Raw genomic sequence first — 18,790 nt, 5'->3', positions numbered from 1 at the left:
GTGTCATGAACAGCTAGGCTATAGTTACTGCTGCTGTCAATCGGAACTGCTGTGCTTCATAGTTGTGCTGCATTCAGGCTGCTTGTTCTCTTTTTTATTTTCTTTGTCATATCAATCCATGAACTGACCACTTTTAGATCACTGTATTAACGTCCCACTCTAGGGTATCTTGCATTAGAACATGCTTCTTTTTTTAAACAGGATGGCAAATCCCGGTGCAGAAGACAGCGGTGTGCCAAACTCTCGTGCCCAATAAAGTTCCAGAAAGAAGACGAGTGCTGTCCGCGCTGTGCTGATAACGGTAACAACTACAGAAGTTATCGTTTTTTATTATAAACGAGTGCCTTTGCGAAGTAAATGCGGCAATGCGCAAATAACTTCTGCGTGAAAGTCCTACTTATTTGCGATCTCACTCACAATGGTGAGTAGCTCGTGCAGCGGCTCGTGAGCTTTGCAGTACCTAACAGAGAAAGCGTCCTTGCAGTTCGAAATTTCCTAATAAGCCACTGTAAAGACCGTCCTAATGTGGCAGTTGTTGTCTGCACTATATCTTGAAGGAATATATAAAGCGATGATCGGAGTTAGGTCGGACACGCGAACGCAGGGCTATCTGTGCTCCTCGAAGCGCCAGTGCAAGATGCGTGGCAGAGTATTGAAACAAGCTTGCGCAGTTGCTGTAACGTCTGGAAGCCTGGCTTCGTGCAGTGTGCTGGGCTGTTCGGTCATGCCAGAGCTGCGTGCGGTGAATCGTGCTTTACTGGCAGCAGTGTTGCTCGAGAAGGCTTGCAGCTCCGAAGTCACGCATGAGTTTTCTTGCGTCACATGTCGGCAGATGCGCCACCCTCAGCCAATGAACTTCTTCCACTCCAGCAAACTGTTGTGTCTTGAGGACAAAGAATTTGCTTCATTTCGTTAACACAACTGGAGATAAACTAAAGGGACCGAATTGTTTTCCGCCACCAAAAAACATTGCTCGCATCTGTGTGGTTCTTAGGCTCACGTTGAGGAAACAGCCTTCGTGGCGACGTACCGATAAACCCGAGGTCGAGGGATCGAACCCCGGCCGTGGCGCCCGCATTTTTATGTGGGCGAAATGCGAAAAAAAAAAACGCCCGTCTACCAGGCATTGGGTGCACGTTAAAGAAGCCCACGCGGTCAAAATTTATCCGGAGTTCCCCACTACGGTGCGCCTCGTTACCATATGTTGGTTTTGGCCGCAAAGTGATTTTGGAATTCTAAACGCAATAATTTAATTAAAGCTGGGGAAGCCGCTTGCCGGTTACATGCTGCACGCAAACACAAGGTTGGCTTCTCAGCGATGGCGATATGCTACTGAAAGCGAAATTGTCTTCAGTGCAACGCAGCTTCGGCGAGACTAGAAAATGTAGCACACGACACATATTCGCGCTTACAAGCATTGCTCCGCCTGCGCGGATATGCTTTGATGCGCTGCCTCTACTGGCGCTTCGCGGAGCGTGGTCATGTGGTCACGTGTTCGTCCTGACTATAGCCAACTAGAATATTCTACTCGAATTCTGCTAACTGCTGTACATGGCTGTACAACAACGCATTCTGTAGTTTCCTATACATTAAAAAAAAAGCTTCCTTAATCGCTAAGCCCAAACCCTACAGAGATACATGTTAAGCTGGAGACGTTTTACATTACATCACTGTAGTCTCACTTATATGCCAGAACTTACGCCGAACTATATTTGATTGTGATAACAAGACAGATAATATTGAGATAAAGTGATCGTCTCCTACTAGAGACAAAGACGTCAATGTTCCACACACCACACACCTATATTAACACCACACCCATCCGGCAGTTCGATTTCTTCCGAACTGCCAGATGCTTTAGAAGTCGCGCTGACGCCAGTTGAGCCAGAAGGGAACTCGAAGAGTTGACGCTGCAGTGGGCATATTGAAGTCTTCACTGCTTGCACTACCATTAATAACGTCTCGCGCGCAACTTCGCAGGTGAGGGCCGCGCCGGAGACAGACCCCCACGGAGGACAGGACGCAAGCGCAAGACCCGGGGTGGGACGCCGTGGAACTGAGCCGGCCCGACAGTACCCCGCCGGCACGGACTGTCCCACCAGACGCAGACGCGCGACACAAGCAAAGCGAACAAACGAGCGAGAGCGAAGACGGCGCTTGGACCCCGGCAGCTGTACATTCCACCCACCAACTTCCGGGCGAACGGAAGTGCCGAACGCCGCCGAGGGTGACCCCCCCGTTGCCCCGCCCGCGTGAGGCCCGCTGCTCCTCGTGTCGGCCGCTGGCTTCTGCTCCTCCAAACGTTGCCGGAACATTTTGTGCTCCCCCGGCCCAATCAACGGAAGGATCGACTCAGACTTGATACATATCGGCCGCATGGCGTTGTGCTGTCTCTCCCACCAACCAACCGGTCACCGGCCACGCCTTTGCGCGGTAGGTGGCAGCGAAACGAGGAGAATGTGATCGGATGAACAAACGTGGGCGTCGTGAGTCATACCTGCACGCTAGCAACTCAGGTGGCTTTCGTTCTTGTGGTGCTGCGTGCCGAACTGAGCCTTTCCAACTTGCTTCGAAGGACACGTCTTTTTTTTTTTTTGACACGGCTGCCTCGCGCTCCCGCGCGCTCTCCTCGCCGCCACCCCCCCTCTCTCTCTCTCTTCTGCCTGTGTTATGAGACGTTGTTCAGTGCGCGGATGGCGGAACACGGGAGGAGGAGGTTCGACCGAGCAGAGTGAAGCGCGCGGTCAAGAGCGGAGAAGGAATACTCAAACCAGCCGCCAACGTTGCTACTCCAGCTTCTCACGCATCCATGCAAGCCAAAGCTTCCACCACGAGCTTCGTCCGCCTTGTGAAAAAAAACACTGCGACAGCGATGACAGCGCTCTTCTTCTCTGACTCTTTATCTCTGTGCGACTCTACGATGTCTCCGAGAAGAGGTGTCCGTATAACACAGAAAACTGTCCGCATTACTGGGAGAATGGCGTGGCACGTTGTGGGGCTTGTGAGGGGACGAGATCGGACACGTTGCTAATAGCCCGTGCTTAACAGATCTTTTCAGTATTTCCTTTTTTATTTCAGGCTATTATAATGGAAGACTTAACTCCCTATCTCTGCAGCTACTTGTAAAGAAGAGTTGATTCCGTGAAGTTCAGTTATGAAGCTGCTTACTCCCCGTAATATTTATGCATTTCAGTTGCGCAGTCTTCTTTTGTGAGAATCTTTATATGCTCTCGCGACAGCCTGAGAAGTGTCGTCTCTACTTGCCAACTGTATTTTTTTTTCTCGGAGCGAACATTTCATACGTAAACTACAGCGCGAAAATCGCAACTGACGAAAGACTAGACAAGACTGGGTCGTGTCTGTTTAATACGCGATTCGTTTTCTGTGGTTATCGCGCTGTGTTTGAAAGTATGAAATGTTAACGTGCCCAACATGACTCATCTAAATCAAATATCTCGTAGCTACTTAAAAGCTCACGCAAAATAATTATTGGCAATGCTTCCACTTTGACCGACGAAGCACTTTCGTCAAGTTTAGCACCTCTGATGATAGTAATGACGCCACGAAATCGATGCTTTTCTCAGCACGATGCACGACATCGATGCAAACATATCACTTGGCAACTGATTACGGGTTTAAACAATTCAGGACTGCTGTTTTAACTGCGCTTTTTGTTGTAAACGCCCCTTTGTCAAATGTACCTTTTAAGAAAACAATGTCGGCGATAGCGCGTTTAGCCCGAATACACGTTCGAATGATGTTACCACGTGATCTTTTAAAGCAACCGGCCACATTGTGCTGTGTACAGAGTGAGTGCTTGCATGAACTATGCAGCAAAATTCAAGCATTGCCCAAGATGGAAGCATGTGCCAACATTTACTGCAACATTTCCCATTTTTCTCTTCTGCTTTCAAAAGGTTCGCACTTACAGCATCGTTTTTTTAAAAGTCGTGGGTCATGTGAATGCAGTGAATGGTACAACAGTCATCTTCCTCATAGGTGCGTTGTTTGAGAGCATGTATATGTCGCCTGTTGGTTGGCATCAAAAGAGAAACGATCTTATATTATATTTTATTGGATAACATACAAAACAAACAAAACATCATTGTTAGTTGCAGCAGCAAAATGTCCTAAACATTATCAGACCTGCACATTTTAGCAACAGCAAATTACAGGTAGATGCCGTCGTAACTGTTAAACAAACCGTGAGAAACGCTTGACTTTTGGCCGATGAAGTGCTGCATCTTCAACACTTTCAGTGTCGACATTCTGAAGAAGTTGCTATGACTTATGTCAAGTAAACTAGCGAATAAAAAAAAACATTGCTGTTTCTCAATACAACAGACGCGATCGTAGAACAGTTGAAACTATCCAAGGTTATATACAGGAAAAGGTTGCGAAGAGTGTGTCGGTGTTGTTTTCCCAACGGTTTCGGCGTGACGGCTTGTACACGCTTGTAGGAAGGATTTCTGCGAAGCTTTCAGGGTGTCACGGTCGTTTCGGACGAGCCCGTCCACTGATAACCAAACATGCAACATATGTCCTACTTATTCTACTGAGGCTCCGTTGTTGCTGCTACTCTGCAGGACATATCGCGTGTTTGCTTTGAAACTTCTCCCGCTGTCTTCGGTAACATTGTGCACATCGTTGGCCTAAATTTGCTGGCCATCTACGACTGTGTCGCGCTCGGAACTCTTCAACGCGAGCCGTACGCTGGCCAACTGCGAATCAAATTAGATGGCAGGGCACGGACAAACATCTGCTCGCCTCGGCAACTGATGTTCGCCCAAGCGCTGACGTTGTACATGTCGTCTCTACTCTGCAGTTCTTATCACAGTGATCTTCGCTGTGCGTTATCACCTGGGAGAACTGTGCAGTCGTAGCCAACCGATGGTCAGCAGAGAACGTGGTCTTGAGCACGCGGGGCGACCTAGGAGGATGCAAGATGCGTGGACCTGCGATTGAGAATGCGCGCGGCGGGATTTCCTTTGTTTCTTCTTATGGGAAGTGCAGGGCGTGGGGTTGGGGGGGGGGGGGTAAAATGCCCGAAACAGTGGACGGCTAGTCTCAGGGAAGGCAGATAGCAAGGACATACAAATGTACGTGACGGAGCTTACTATATGGCGCCAAAAGTTGGCGCGATGAGAGTCCCACCGATGTGTCAACGGTGGTTTTATGTTTTGTTTTTTCGTATTTTTGATCAGTTACTTTCGATATAGTAAATATTAACGCAGGTTTTCATGTTGTGTCTAGCTTCCACCCTGCAGATGATTTAGTCGTTCGGGATAGCTAACGATATCAAGATGCACATGAAACAAGGAGCTTACATAATCACTTGTTTAAACGCAACCTATTTTGCTGAACAACTCAACGCTGAACTGTGCAAAACGTGATGGCATTGGAGCTCTTTGTTGATTAATGTGCATGCCCGTATCGCCTGGCTGGTGCTATCATGGAAATGACACCATCATGGCGGTATAGGTTTCTTCACGAAACCACAACGAAAACAACAAGCAACCAACAGCTGCATATTCACTGCGTACGTGGCGCCCTCTACAGTGCTCTGAACGTCCGTGGCGCCCTCAAGCCGAACTCTCCGGAAGTGACGTGGTGAGAGTATTCTGGGTTGCCGTATATGTTCCCAGTCGACCCCTTTCTTTTGGGATTGCTTGCATGAAATGATTGTAATCCCAGCTGGCTGAGCTCGGTAATAAGCGCTAAATAAAAAAAATGGCGCTGATTGTTACATTTCTTTGAGATTTTGAAGTAGTGAATTGTACTTTGGATCCCGCTTCTATTTAATTTTAGTTTTGTCGTTGTTTCTTTTATGTTTTACGTTTACGGCAGCTTCAAGTGCAGCTCTGAATTTTTAGAGGAAGCTTTGCATCGGTCGCTGTTATGCGGTGTGTTAAGCCCAGAAAGCGCGATTCCTGGCTCCCGCAATGCAGGCACGGACAAGATTTCTTACATATAAAAAGAAAAAGAAAGTGCAAAATGAATTGCTCTTGAATGGTACAGTTTATATTCAACAATATGTTTTTGGCAGGGATTGACAAAAAATGTGATCGATAGAGAATGCGTACTATTCCACCACATTTTGCTTGTTAGCATGACGAACAGCGGTTATCAAAATTTTAGTAACGTATGTGCCGTCGTGTTGAATGCCGAAGTTACGTTGCTCATGAAATTTTTGCGCTCGTCGAGCTATAGTTTCGGGATATTTCTTTGAATTCAGATACGATGATTTGACTGGAAACGAGAAAGGTGTGTTTTTTTTTTCTTTACCTTCATAAACTACCACGAATGTGTATATACAATGGGATCACTAGGTGTTTCCGGGATAGTAACACAGCTAATCGAAACGAACTATTTTCCAACTGTTGACGTGTACTCCCTGGTAAGAAAATTCCGGATCTCCATAAAATGTTCGGCTTGCATCAACTTGGATCAATTAATGTTTTCTCTTCAATTCAACTAGTGTTATTGTGTCTCGTCAACTATCTATTTTCTTACTAGAGGATTTGAGCAATCAGGCTGTCAGTCATTCAGTCAATATTTGTCAATAATTGAGATTGCAAAATTAGAATTCTGCGCCGTGTGAAGCTTCCTGCGATCCCGCGGTATTGTTCGACAGTGACGTGCCACTTTGCATTGCATTGTGTTTTACCCTGTGTTATCGTAATGTGTTCTCCCAACAGTGTACTGTCGTGCAAAAACGCGACGGGTTTGAAGCCTGCGCCAGGATATCTGACTTCGGGCAGCCACAACACAGACTGCAGCTGCGTCACAGCTTTTATGACTTTTTATCGATGTTCGCGTCCTTATGTGTTTTGAGCTGATTAATGATACAAACGTGTAGGGCGCGGGCGCCGCAAGATCCTCTTTTAATATTTATTATTTTACTCTCATTCCCCTCTGGACATTGAAAAAAAAAATCGTTTTTCTGTGAGTTTATCACGCGTTATCCCTCTTTAACTGATATTTTTCTTTCTTTTTGAGAAAGAATTCTTTAGATTCAGCTCACAAAGCTCTGAGAATCGCTGGAGCACTTGCAGAACAAGCTATCAACAGGCGAACAGTTTTTAATGTTGCGGAGGAACTGAGCTGTTAATTAGTTTCCTTCACTCGTTTTCATGGAAGCACGAAAGCAGTTTATCTCGCTGGGAATAATAGTAATAATCCAATAATAAGAGAGAGAGGAGCATATGTTCATATCGCATCAAGGAGGTATATTGCTGCTCGGCATCGCCATTTCTTAAAAGCCGTCAAGAATGCTGCGATAGCTAACTTTAAACACAACAAAATAAAGTATGCTGGCGAGCTGCTTGTGATCCCGAAATGTAGATTGCGTTCATTCCTGGGTTCAGATCTAAAGTGGAGAAAATGAGTTTCGCTGTTCCCAAGCTAGCTCAGTGTAATGACGGATGATGAATAGCTGTTAAATTGCCTCAATTCAAGTTGCTCTCTTTTATTTCTGTGTCTTTACATGCATAACATTCAACCTAGCCGTCAACATCTGTAATTCGTTAATTAGGATGCGCGGTGATCGCTCATCACCTAAGGCTTGAGCTTGCGCAATTCGTGGTTCCTAGCGTTTGAAGTTCTGGACCCGACATGCCTAAACGAAACGAGCAGCGTCTTCTGCTACCAATTGTCACGACCCCTCTAAAGAGTCGGTGAAAAGAAGGCATCCCCTGCTTTGCAATCTGTAATTTCAAACGATCCTGTCAACGAAAGATGTTGTGCGAATTCGTTGCCATAAATGTGCCAACATTGTAAAAAAATAGATGTCTTTTTTGTTTTTTGGTTCAGTCGGGCAATGTCACACGTGAAGAACGGTAAGAGTGTCTTGAAAATCAGCACAGCTTTGTCGCATTTAATCTAAAGCACAGCATTTTCTTGTTTCTGAACACCGGCGTGGCGCTGTGTTCTCCGCTATAGGGTCGCTGTGCTCAATTCTGCAGCACATATTCCGGCGAACGTCAGCTGAAAGACGCAGCTGGCCCATAGGCTTAACCAAAGCAAAATGCGTTAGGAAGTATCAATAACACGCGTTGATGAACAAGAGCGTGTCGTATATGAAGTGATCTTGCCAATGTATTCATCTACAGAAACTTATGTTTTTTTTTGTTCTCCGAGCTTATAGTGGCCTCAAACTGTGCTTCGAACACTGCTTTCGAGCGTGACGCGCCTTATTTATGTAAAATGTGATGAAAGTTCTGTTCATAAATGTGACTCTTTTTGTATGTGTGCCAGAGAATGTGAAGTGTATATTGTTTCGCCATTATTGAATGCCCATGCATCTTGTAGAATTTTTGCAAACTGCTTGCCTCATCATATCCTGTTTTTTTCTTCTTTTTATTGGAGCAGCTTTTAGATAACGGGTGCTTGCCCGTGATTCTCCATATGACATGTTTGTAGAGTGAAAAACGTGAGAAAGAAAAAGATACATAAGAGAGAGGAAGAATATAACTAAAATATTATTGAGAATAAAATAAAGTAATTATTGTTTGTCTCTGTCTGCCTCTTCTTATTTTGGCTTCGGTTCCAATGTCTTCTTGCGTGGCATATTTGAGATCGCAGGAATCAAGGCTGCTGAACATGCGAGTTCGTACACATTAAAATAAAAGTGAAATTTCAGCGGCCAACATTGCGTGATCGAAGCGCAAAAACCAAAAATCCACTAGAATTTATCTCACCCTGAATGTCGCTGTGTTAAAGCGATTAGCATGGATGCAATGTAGCCACACACAGTATTGCCACCACCGAAACGCGTCATGTTGAGGAAGCTATAGCTCGGGTGCTCCCAACTAAATACATGTAAAAGGAGAATTCGTTTTTCTCGGCAACCACTGCACTAAATTTGAAGAGGTTGGTTGCATTTAAAAGAAAAACTTAAAATCTAGTGACTGTTGGTTTCGAATGGTTGATTTTCGAACATTTTCGAGAATTGGCAAAAATTAAAAAGAAACGAAACTATCATGTTTAGAACTCTAACTCAGCATGAAAAGTGATATCACAATTCTGTAAATTGCATCTAATAGTACCGCTAAAGCGGACAAAATTGCAATGTTACACACAAATCCTAAAAAAAAGATTACTAATATGAAAATGCAGCTTTTGCAAAATTCTTCTACGCAACGTAACAAATTCACGTAAGATATAAATTCGCATATCATATTTGTACGCTTCGAATGATCTAATGGATGACGTTTACAGAACCGCCGTATCTGTTCTTGATGCAGAGCTGTGAATTTGTAAACATTGTGCTTCTATGTTTTCCGAATTTTCGAAAATTCTTTCTAACAAAATTCAGGCCCTCAATCGAAATTCCGCTTCGAACAGTCACTCGAATTTACCGTTATATCTTAACTGCACCAAATTTCAATAATATCGCTCCAAGGGTTATCTCAGAAAAGCGTTTTTTGCGTTTTACGTGTACTTGAATAGGCCGCGTCGGAGTTGGGCCCTGTCAGAGTTGTCGGACGATCTTGCCGCTGCCACCATTTGTAAGGGTTGGAGGTCGTAGGGAGGAACTTGGGAGGAACTAGGCGTACAGATACAGATACAGGATTTACAGATATTTGCAGTAGAACAAGATACATGCGACAGTCTAGCGCGACTCCCAAATGGATCCCGCAAGACGAAGCATACAGCATGCGAGCACGAAGCTCCAAACACCCTGCTTCTCGAGCACGAGCACAGAGCACACACTAGCAGCCGACAAAGAGCCGCTTATAAACACTCCGTTCTCCCTGAATCCCTAGGTGAGGGAAACGGCTGTCCAATCGGACTGTCCACAGTCGTTGGGGCGTAGTCGACCCGACTTGGAGGAGGAGGGCTCACACACACACGCACGCACTTTGGATTCCCAGAACCCGAGTTGAACGCGTACCGGTAGCCAGGTGGCCACGCCTGACCCCAGCCGGCGCCTCTAAATTCCAGAGCTGCCTTTCTCCTGTAGTCGCCACGAGTGTCAGCAAATTGTGACGAATCCTTGGGCCCACGTACCGCAAAGCACCCTTTTGTTAGGGAAGCTGTTCTTGCCGCTCAAGTAGCACCACGAAGAACCGCCAAGGAGGAAGGAAGGAAAAAGTGGAGAAGGAAAGGTAGGGAGGTTAACCAGTTTAGCTTAACCGGTTTGCTACCCTACACATGGGAGAGGGATGGGGGATAATAAAGATGGGGAAGGGGGAGAGGGAGAGAGAGCACATAGCACAGCACACACACATAGTCCGTTGGAGGCCATCAATCTAGCATGGTACGCGACATCACTCTCACAGCCGCTTGTCCAATCCCATCTCTTTCAAGAACCGTAGTCCCGAAGAACCGAAGAACCGGCAAATCAACCAACAGTACACGGGGCGCCAAACGTGGCCCGCCCTGCTGCCGTCGCCGATTCACCGAACGAGGCGCATGGTGGTTTAACGCTGCCGTAGTCTGCAGTTTTCCGAAGGAAGTTGATGGTCGGTTAGCGCTGTTGTCCTCGCCTGTTCTCTGAAGGGCGCCACCACCGCGGGTCGATCGAAGCACGTGCAGCGGGCTGAAATAGCTTTGCAGAGTAGTACCCCTGCAGGCCGATCGTAACAACCCGAGCTTCCTTTTAAGGAGTGTATGGAACCGGGCTCCTGTCCCCGGCGTCTCACTGAATGCGCCGCGATGTCCTCGTGTGGCGCCTGTGGGAACATGCATTCAGGCGGGATTATCTGAATATATGTGCCTCGGATTCAATTCCGACCAGCACCGTATTTTAAAGGCTTTTTTTGTTGTTATTGAAGAGCGACCCGCATCAAGTGGCGCATAGCCAGAGGCCCAACTTGGTCCTATGCCTGGTCTTCAACCTTGTTCGCTCAGCCTAGCAGGACAAGTCTGTACCCATTATACCATGTACTACATAGTGAACAAAGTTGGCCGATGAACGTTTAGAGACGCAGACAGACAGTTCCAAGAGTGTGTGTGAAGTTCCCGAAGAATGCCGCACTATTTAACGGAAAAATATTGCATCTTAACGTCAAAGTTATGTAGCTGCCGACACAATCATCGGGCGTTTACTCCCAGCGTTATTTGAACAGTTCAATAAAACGCTCTCCTTCTTTATAGAGGGCCGCTTTGCTTTCAAAGCAAATAGCATTGCCTAGCTTGCCACTTTTTTTCATACTCACACATCTTTATTTTTTGGGAGGGGGAGCACGTCCTCGGTGTGCCCGCCCTCTTCTCGTGGCTACGTCAGCGGACGAAGAGCCAGCAGAAGTGGAGACGGTGTCTGTGGCTCTGAGGTGGCGCAGGAAAAGTAGATAACCGGATGAGTAGGTTGGTGGGGGCGTTTGGGATTGGTCGGTTTCCCCTTGATTAGCTTGGGGTGGCTGGTCGGAAATTGCGACGGCGTGCAGTAGAGGGCTAAATATACCGTTAAACGGATTCTCAATGAAAAAGACTGTGCAGAGCGATGTCGTATACGTGCCGAAAGGGCTTGAGACCGTTATACTGCAATGCGATTTTCTTTTTTTTATTGTAAGCAGATACATTTATGCTGCTCGGGCAGCTCCGACCAGCTAGTGCCAGGGTGATCGGCAGGCAGCCATCTTTTATTCCTTTCAGAACGGGGCAGTCTCCGGCTACTCAGAAAAAAAGATGCAGTGTTGTTCGGCACATTATTACATGTTTAGTGCGTACACGTCACTTTGACGTGGTGAGATCTCGCGGTTTTGTGATGTTGCGTGACTCATAGGCGAAGCGGGCGGAGCCTGAAAATGTTTGACTAGTCGCGGAGGGCTAATCGCGAAATAAGCGCAGAATCAGAAATAATTTTTTTTAATTTTCTCTGGCCTATTTATGCATATTTACTTTGTGTACTTCTTATCAGATGGGGTAACAGAGAAGCGAAGTGGGGGTGGCCTCCCAAAAGTTATGCCTATCGTTTAGGGTTAGGCGTCCAAGCGGTGTAGAAGGACGCTGGAATAGCTGTACGTTATAGCGCCCCTAACCGCAACAAAATCCCAGCACGAGAAACTGTGAGGGCCTTCGGCACAGCGGCATTGCCGACGGTGGCACTGGTTAGCACTTATTGGGCTAGACATAAATTTAATTCGGTTGTATAACAGGGCACATTATTACGATGATCATCGAGGGATGCTCAAGAGACGAACCGCCGTGAGAATGACGATGAAATTTGTCTGGGCCCTTGGCGCGAGCGAGTGTCGGTCGACCTGGCTGTCTGGCTCCAGTGTAAATAGCCTGTAAATAACCTCTTTCGTCTGTGTCTTCCCACACGTAACATTCTGGTGGAGTTGAGCGATCCCCGTTAACGATCCCCCGCTGTTGGCGACCTCGTTTCCTGATTACCATGAACCGCTCTTTATGTGTTCCTATCCATAATTTCACCGTTGTCACGACACAATATTGACGCCCTATTTTTTCTTGTTTTGATTATTTCTTAAACCTTCGTTTGCGCTAAGAAAGCAAAAAAAAAAAAAGAAAGGCCCAACTCTTTACTCGACCTCACTGTCTCTCTGCCCTGCGCAGTTATTTCAAGACTCGCTTGTTTTCTCGTGGTGCCTTGTAAGGAGGTTCGGAAGGAAGTAAAGGAAAAGAGAGTGTTATCAGGGAGCTGTCCCCAAATCTCTCTCTCTCTCTCTCCCGGGGTGTTCGTGCTCCCCTGTCGATGAATTAGTGGGTCACGACGGCTGCGCTGTTTTCCTTGCGATACCCCACAGCGTGCGCCACCGCTACCGATACCGTGGCCCACATTGAAAGTGAGGGGAACGTGCAAGAAGGATAATCATAGCAAGAAAGCAAAAAAAGAAATAAAAAAGGGAGGAGCGTGCGTGCGTTTTATTGCCTCCTCCTCGCTTACCCTACTCCCCAATGCTGCCGCGCTTAATTTCTTTCGTTCTTTTTCCAGCTTTTGTTTTATTTTCTTGCTTCGCATCGTTGGCTTTCCCCGCCATGTTTGCGGCTGACACAAAAGCAAAGAGAGATAACGCAAGAAAGCACAATAGAGAGCACAGCGAGGTCGTTTGTTTTTTTTATTTATGTAATGTACGTATACAGCATGGTCATAAACGCCGCAAACATCGTGTGGCGGGGATGCGACCTACTACGGCATAGCTTAGAATCTGGCGTTTAACGGTTCCCCCCTTCTCTCCTCTTTGTTTGTTCGTTTCTGTTTTTCTTTCTTTCTCTCACTGGCTCTGCGTCTATCGGTATTCCTTTCTGTCTCTTTCGTTTTTGTCTCTCACTGGAACCACCTTTTTCTTCCCGGTCAAGTTCCGCCCTTCTCTCTTCCCTATCTATTTTCTTCTTTCTGTTTTCAATTCCCTCTATTATCCTCCATCTCACCTCCCTATTTCTCGTTGTGCACCTCTATCTCTCTTTCCTCGAACACATTCCCCTTTTAAGCTTCTGCTATTTATACTCCAACATTGATGGGCGTTCAGAGTCTGCAATTTTTGTGTCATCTGGTCCTAATAGCCCTACACGCTGTTAGGGAGCAAAAAGTAAGAGGCGTACGAGGAAGGAGTTGGGCTCTCCCGGGCCTGGTCGCTCAGAAGGTCACGCGCAGAACACGAAGGACGGGAAGCTGGCGAAGTAACGAGCGTTGCGATATGAGCTCGCTGGGAGTTCAACGTCCGAAGAGCGAGGTACATCGCACAAGTGGTATACAACGGCTTGGCTTGTTTGATGCGGTGCCCTTTGGCTCTGCTGCGACTGGGAGGAGGTTCCTTAATGTTATGCGTTTTCTGTCCTTTCCGCTTTAGCCTGTTTTTGTATCTTTTGTCTATTATGCGTTTGCTCGCCAACGTCATCACGTACCTTGCTAGAGCGGAGTAGTAAGTTAATGATGCACTTAACAATTGGCCTTCGTAGCGTTCCGCATCGTCAATGCATCGCCAGCTCGAATGCTGTGGCGCCACCTGCTAAATGTAAATCAAACCACTATTACTGCTCGGCACTGCCTCTGTAGTCCAAGTTCTAATGTTTTGTACTCAGAGTGAGATGAAACTAAGCAATGATGGAATTTACCATTATTCCTTATAATTATTTGTCGTCTGTTGCGATAGGCGATCGAAGCTCGAAACTCGACTCGCTGTGTCTCTCTGTCCATCTGCCTTTCCTTTATGCTACCGTCAGCGACGTCACCGTAAAGTATTCATCGCCGTCAGAGAACCTCCTCATGCTCACCTTCAGCCTCTCCGCCAGGACGATGCGTACAGTTCCAAATGCAGATGACAGCCGGCGTAAACGTCACTCGGGTGTGCAGCCTCATGAGCTTAAATTCTTCCGCCTTAGCAATGTGACCGCGGGGGATGTTACATACAATTCACGATTCTCAGCGTTAGCAAGCACTGGTGTGTCGCGTTTCATAGTCTTAGAGACCACACGTAGAATTTTCGGCAGTGCCACTATATGGCGCAGCGTGTCCATAAAGACACGGGCAAGCGGAGCCGCGGTTGCCGCATGACGCGTTTCTCAGCGTTCGCCAAGCACCGGCACGCCATGTCTTTCGGAAGCAGCAGGCAGGCTTCGCGGCGGCGGCGCTAGATGGCGCCGAGAGTTCTTAGACACGTACTAATGAGGAATCCCACTGCAGTACACGCCTCATACATAGCTCGTTTTGGCGGTGGCAATAGGTTGTGTCGCTATATTGGTTCAACGCTAACGCATTAGCGTCGACAGTAATCGTGAGATGTGTTATGCCGTACCTTTTTTTTTTGCATGCGTTTAGACGGCAATACGGCACACACATTAGAAGCTCTCGATAGGTCGACTATACAAGGGTTGTCAGCTTGGATCCATCTGCTAACCCTCATTTGCATTGCAGTCCGTAGCATGCCCTCCCTAGTCTTCTCGCTTCTCTGTCGAGCGCAATCAACTGACTCCACAGCGAATAGCGGGTTTTGCACTGCGCGTGCAGCGGCAACAGTGTGCAGCGGAAAAGCGCGCAGTCCTGATATGCTGACGGTGATGGTGTTTTTAAACAAGAAAGAAAACTGGAGGACGCTTAAGCTTCACCTTTAAGAATGGAACGCGATAGCATTCAAAGATCCCTGACTACTTCTCACGCTTCCCGGCAACTGCAGTAACCGTAACGTCTACCAGGAAACTGTCGGCGAACGCTATGCACGAAGGTGAGCTTTATGGTAGAAACGCGGCCTCTGGCGTGGGCCGCGAGTGCGCGGAGGCGAGCGCCATCTGGAGGGGTTGCAAGGAACCGGGCGCACCGTTCTATAAATGGTAGAAACTCTGTATAAGGGGTTTGTGTTTGAGTTTGCGCGTAACAGAATAATGTTTTCTCGTATATTGAAATTAACATTCGACGCTATCATGTCTGTAGGCCGTGTGTAACATGTACTTTACAATTTTTCTGACGCATTATACTTTGAGAAATTCAATTATTTCAGAAACTTCTCCGCGCTACACGGAGGGCCTGCGTGGTTCGGTATGCACAGTTCGGAATGATTTTTCGCTAAAAGACAGTCGACGCTGGACGTGGGACGCGGGACGTCGACGTCGGGTTTTCTGCGACACTGGGGCACAGAACACCGCTGTAAACTTAGAGAAGGGAAACTGTGCCTTCCATAGTGCAGCGGTTATAAAAGTAGCGATGGCGTTGTGAGATAAATTATGCGACTGAGAGATTGCGCTGGCAAAATCAGAACTAATACCGTCAGCATCATACAATGAGCAGTATGGCCACTGCGGCAGCCGCTGGTGGGGCTCACCGCGCCGCTCGCTCGCTAGTTTTGGGCGTTTGTTACCGCTTTCGGAGCAGTATTCTTATATACAGTTATCTAACATGGCTACATATATATTTATTATGTCGCCAGATGACAGAGAAGCCTCAACTGGCAAGAAAATCACTTCAAACAAGCAAGCATACATTGCTTGTTGTCGATTGTGAATGCTGTACATGCCCACAATTTTCGTATAAGTCAGGTGGAATTAATGCTCTATGTCACTGAGTTTACAACATGCAGAAGCATCGATAGTCATCTATTTAATGGAATTCAAACCTGAAATCAAGCAAAGTTTTCTCATCGTGTTCAGCGTGCCGCTAAAGCAGGGGGAACGAAGCTTCAGAGAACGATATTTAGACCCTCGCGATGAATCTGCCCACGTTGGCTCCGAGTGACACTGGCTAACGGTCCTAGGGCTAAATACAGTAAACATAAATAACTAAGTTAGTAGACGGTTTGATAGGCGCCACCGTAGCACAAATGGAAGCGCAACGCGCTTAATGCGGAGGTTCTGCGTTGGGCTACCCCCGGCGACACGTTATCTTTTAATCCACATTCATTTACTTTTCTTTATTATTTTGTACATTTTAATTTCAACTACAGCTAATTTCCTCGATGCTTTCCTTGGCTTCGTTGCCTGTTGGCATATATATATTTGAATGCATTCATAGCGGGTCAGTAGCGGGTCAGAATACGCTGACAGAACTAAATGACGCCTCAAAAAACCCTGGTAAACAGGCAATCTATCAGACCCGAAAGCCAACTCACTTTAACCAGAAAGACTTCCGCCGCGCTCATTTATATCTACCTGCCTTGAAAGTGACTGCAAGCCACGAATCTGCAGATCACCGAAATCATTAGTCATAAGGGTCGTTGCCGACGCTATGGAAACAGCCAGAAACTTGACCAATAAACAGAGAAGAAATCTAATAGATCGCATATTGGAACACATAAAGCGGCGACCATACCACATGTACGCGAGAGTTAGCAGAGTAGGCTCTACCCAGGATATGTAAAAATGTCCGCCGAGTATCTCCGCCATACTTCCCAACTCCAACGCTCTAATTTCTCACTTCTACTCTCCCGATTTCTCCTTCAATAACTCAATCGCGCCCTACACTTTCGGCTCTAATGACTCATGAGCAAGAGCTCTGCCCGTAAAAGCACGAAATAGCAGATGTAGGGCACATGAAAAGCAAAACATAATTCATTTATGTTTTGCTTTCACTGTTTTTCCACTGTTTGCTTGCACACTTTTGTCTCAACTGTTCATCATTTGCTTATGTTATGCGAGTTACTTCCACGACATATATCGGAAGAAAGTAGAAACAAAAAAGCCAAGGCAAGCCCGGAACCAACGCGTCGCCACGACCACAAGGTGGCGTAATCTCCAGCGATCACTCTCTATTAATCTCGGTCTAGTCACCTAATCTTTCCTCATCTCTCCTCGACACGCCGGTGAACGGGACTTTCTGGTTTCCTTCTTTGCCGTTGCCACCGGTTTCTATGTTATTGCGCTTTCACTTTTCTGTCCTGTTGTTGATCATTTTTCTTGTTCGAATCAATCATTCGGTTAGAAAGGGATGTGGAGAGCCAAGGGGGGCCGGGAATGGCTCTTGCATGCATGCGTTGCACGCGCGGAGAGGTTTATTGTGTCGTCTATTAAAATATTTTTTCAGAACAATCTCTCTCAGGATCAATGTCGACGTCACTGTGATTAGCACGGAAGCAATGTGGTGAGACGCCACATTGACACCACTGATACACCTCTATATACGAATCATGTTTGCAGCCGCGTTCGTCTCTCGCTTTTCCCGTCGAAGACGATGCCCCATCAAGTGGCGCCAAGGAAATCAAGCGTGGCGCCTGTGTGAATACATATTTAGATTAGATTATCATAGTATAAATGTTGTGGGGTCAATTCTGCCCAGCACTGAAGAAATATTAAAGGAATACTTTAGTCTCTTAAGGCATAAAGTCAATCCGCAAACTCTGCTGCCGAATTTGCTATCAAAGAAGTTCATTGAACAGTGATACATAGCCAGCGGTACATGCCCAGTAGTACATGCTCAGTGACGCAAGTTGACGTCAGAGGTTCCCTGATGCCCAGTCAGATGCCCAGTAAGACATACCCAGAGTCTCAAGTTTGTCCGACGGTTGGTATCGAACCCGGTTCCATCAGCAGCTCCACTGAAGAACACGCTATCCGCATTCGTCGAAGCTCGTGCCTTGAAACAAATGAAATGCATGATCACGTCCACTGGTGTCTAAACGCGTCAAAAAGTTTAATTTCAGCCGGATAAGTGCGAAATAAACAACAACACAAAGGTACACGTCCTGCGTTCTACACGTCTGTACATGGTGACAACCTTAGTATTCGGTTCCAGGAACAACCGCAAATTCACGGTGCACCTTGCCCTTCACCTTTGAAAGAGAGCCGTACCAGCTATAGCGTTCACTCACAGCGTAAATGTTCTTGCTCTGCTAATGTAACGTCTAGGATAACTGGTAAAGCTCGTTGTTTTTATGTAAAATATTAGCGTAGGATGAGCACCGATGTCAGGATCCCCCATAAAATTATTTAAGACGTTCAGATTTCATTCAAAAACCAGTCGAACAAAAAATTAATCGATGATTACGATTGCTCATACAAATTTAGAACAAGAAGAAAACCAGAATGCTTTCCCATACATCTAAACGGAACCTTGGCGACCGGCGCTGATCTCTTCCGATGTAACGACTGCCGTCAAACACTGTAGTGCCTTCTCCAAAGCGATCTGCGGTAGCGAAAGATTTCCCTCAGAAGTAAAATGAACGTACTTCAGGTTAGCAGAACGTTGCTTTTCCCTCGGACCAGGTTTTGTAGCCTATTCCTTGCCACATCTGCACAGAAATGGCAAAAATAATCGCGCACACAGAATGTGTACGCCATGACTGAAGGGGATATACTCGCGTTGCTTGTGCGAAGCGCGAGGCAAGAAATATTAGCTGAAATTCCCGACGGCTATAAGCGACTCGCCGTGCACATGCGCGAGCAGCTTAAGCCGTGGAGC

At 46.7% G+C, this 18,790-nt stretch overlaps 1 protein-coding gene across 3 annotated transcripts in view; it reads left to right on the top strand.

Moving 5' to 3' along the window:
• Positions 1-4,320, top strand: part of sog (short gastrulation) — a 309,402-nt gene extending 305,082 nt beyond the window's left edge. For all 3 annotated transcript variants that reach the window (XM_070534431.1, XM_070534430.1, XM_070534429.1), the window contains exons 22-23: positions 202-301; positions 1,981-4,320. In XM_070534431.1, the coding sequence (XP_070390532.1) occupies positions 202-301; positions 1,981-2,060 (180 nt within the window). In that variant the 3' untranslated portion in view covers positions 2,061-4,320. The remainder of the gene's footprint in view (positions 1-201; positions 302-1,980) is intronic.
• Positions 4,321-18,790: the final 14,470 nt, after the last annotated feature.

The sequence above is a fragment of the Dermacentor albipictus genome, chromosome 2, assembly GCF_038994185.2.
Source record: "Dermacentor albipictus isolate Rhodes 1998 colony chromosome 2, USDA_Dalb.pri_finalv2, whole genome shotgun sequence".
Lineage (NCBI taxonomy): Eukaryota > Metazoa > Arthropoda > Arachnida > Ixodida > Ixodidae > Dermacentor > Dermacentor albipictus.
Note: the sequence above shows the minus strand (reverse complement) of the source record. Positions and strands in the feature narration are given on the sequence as shown.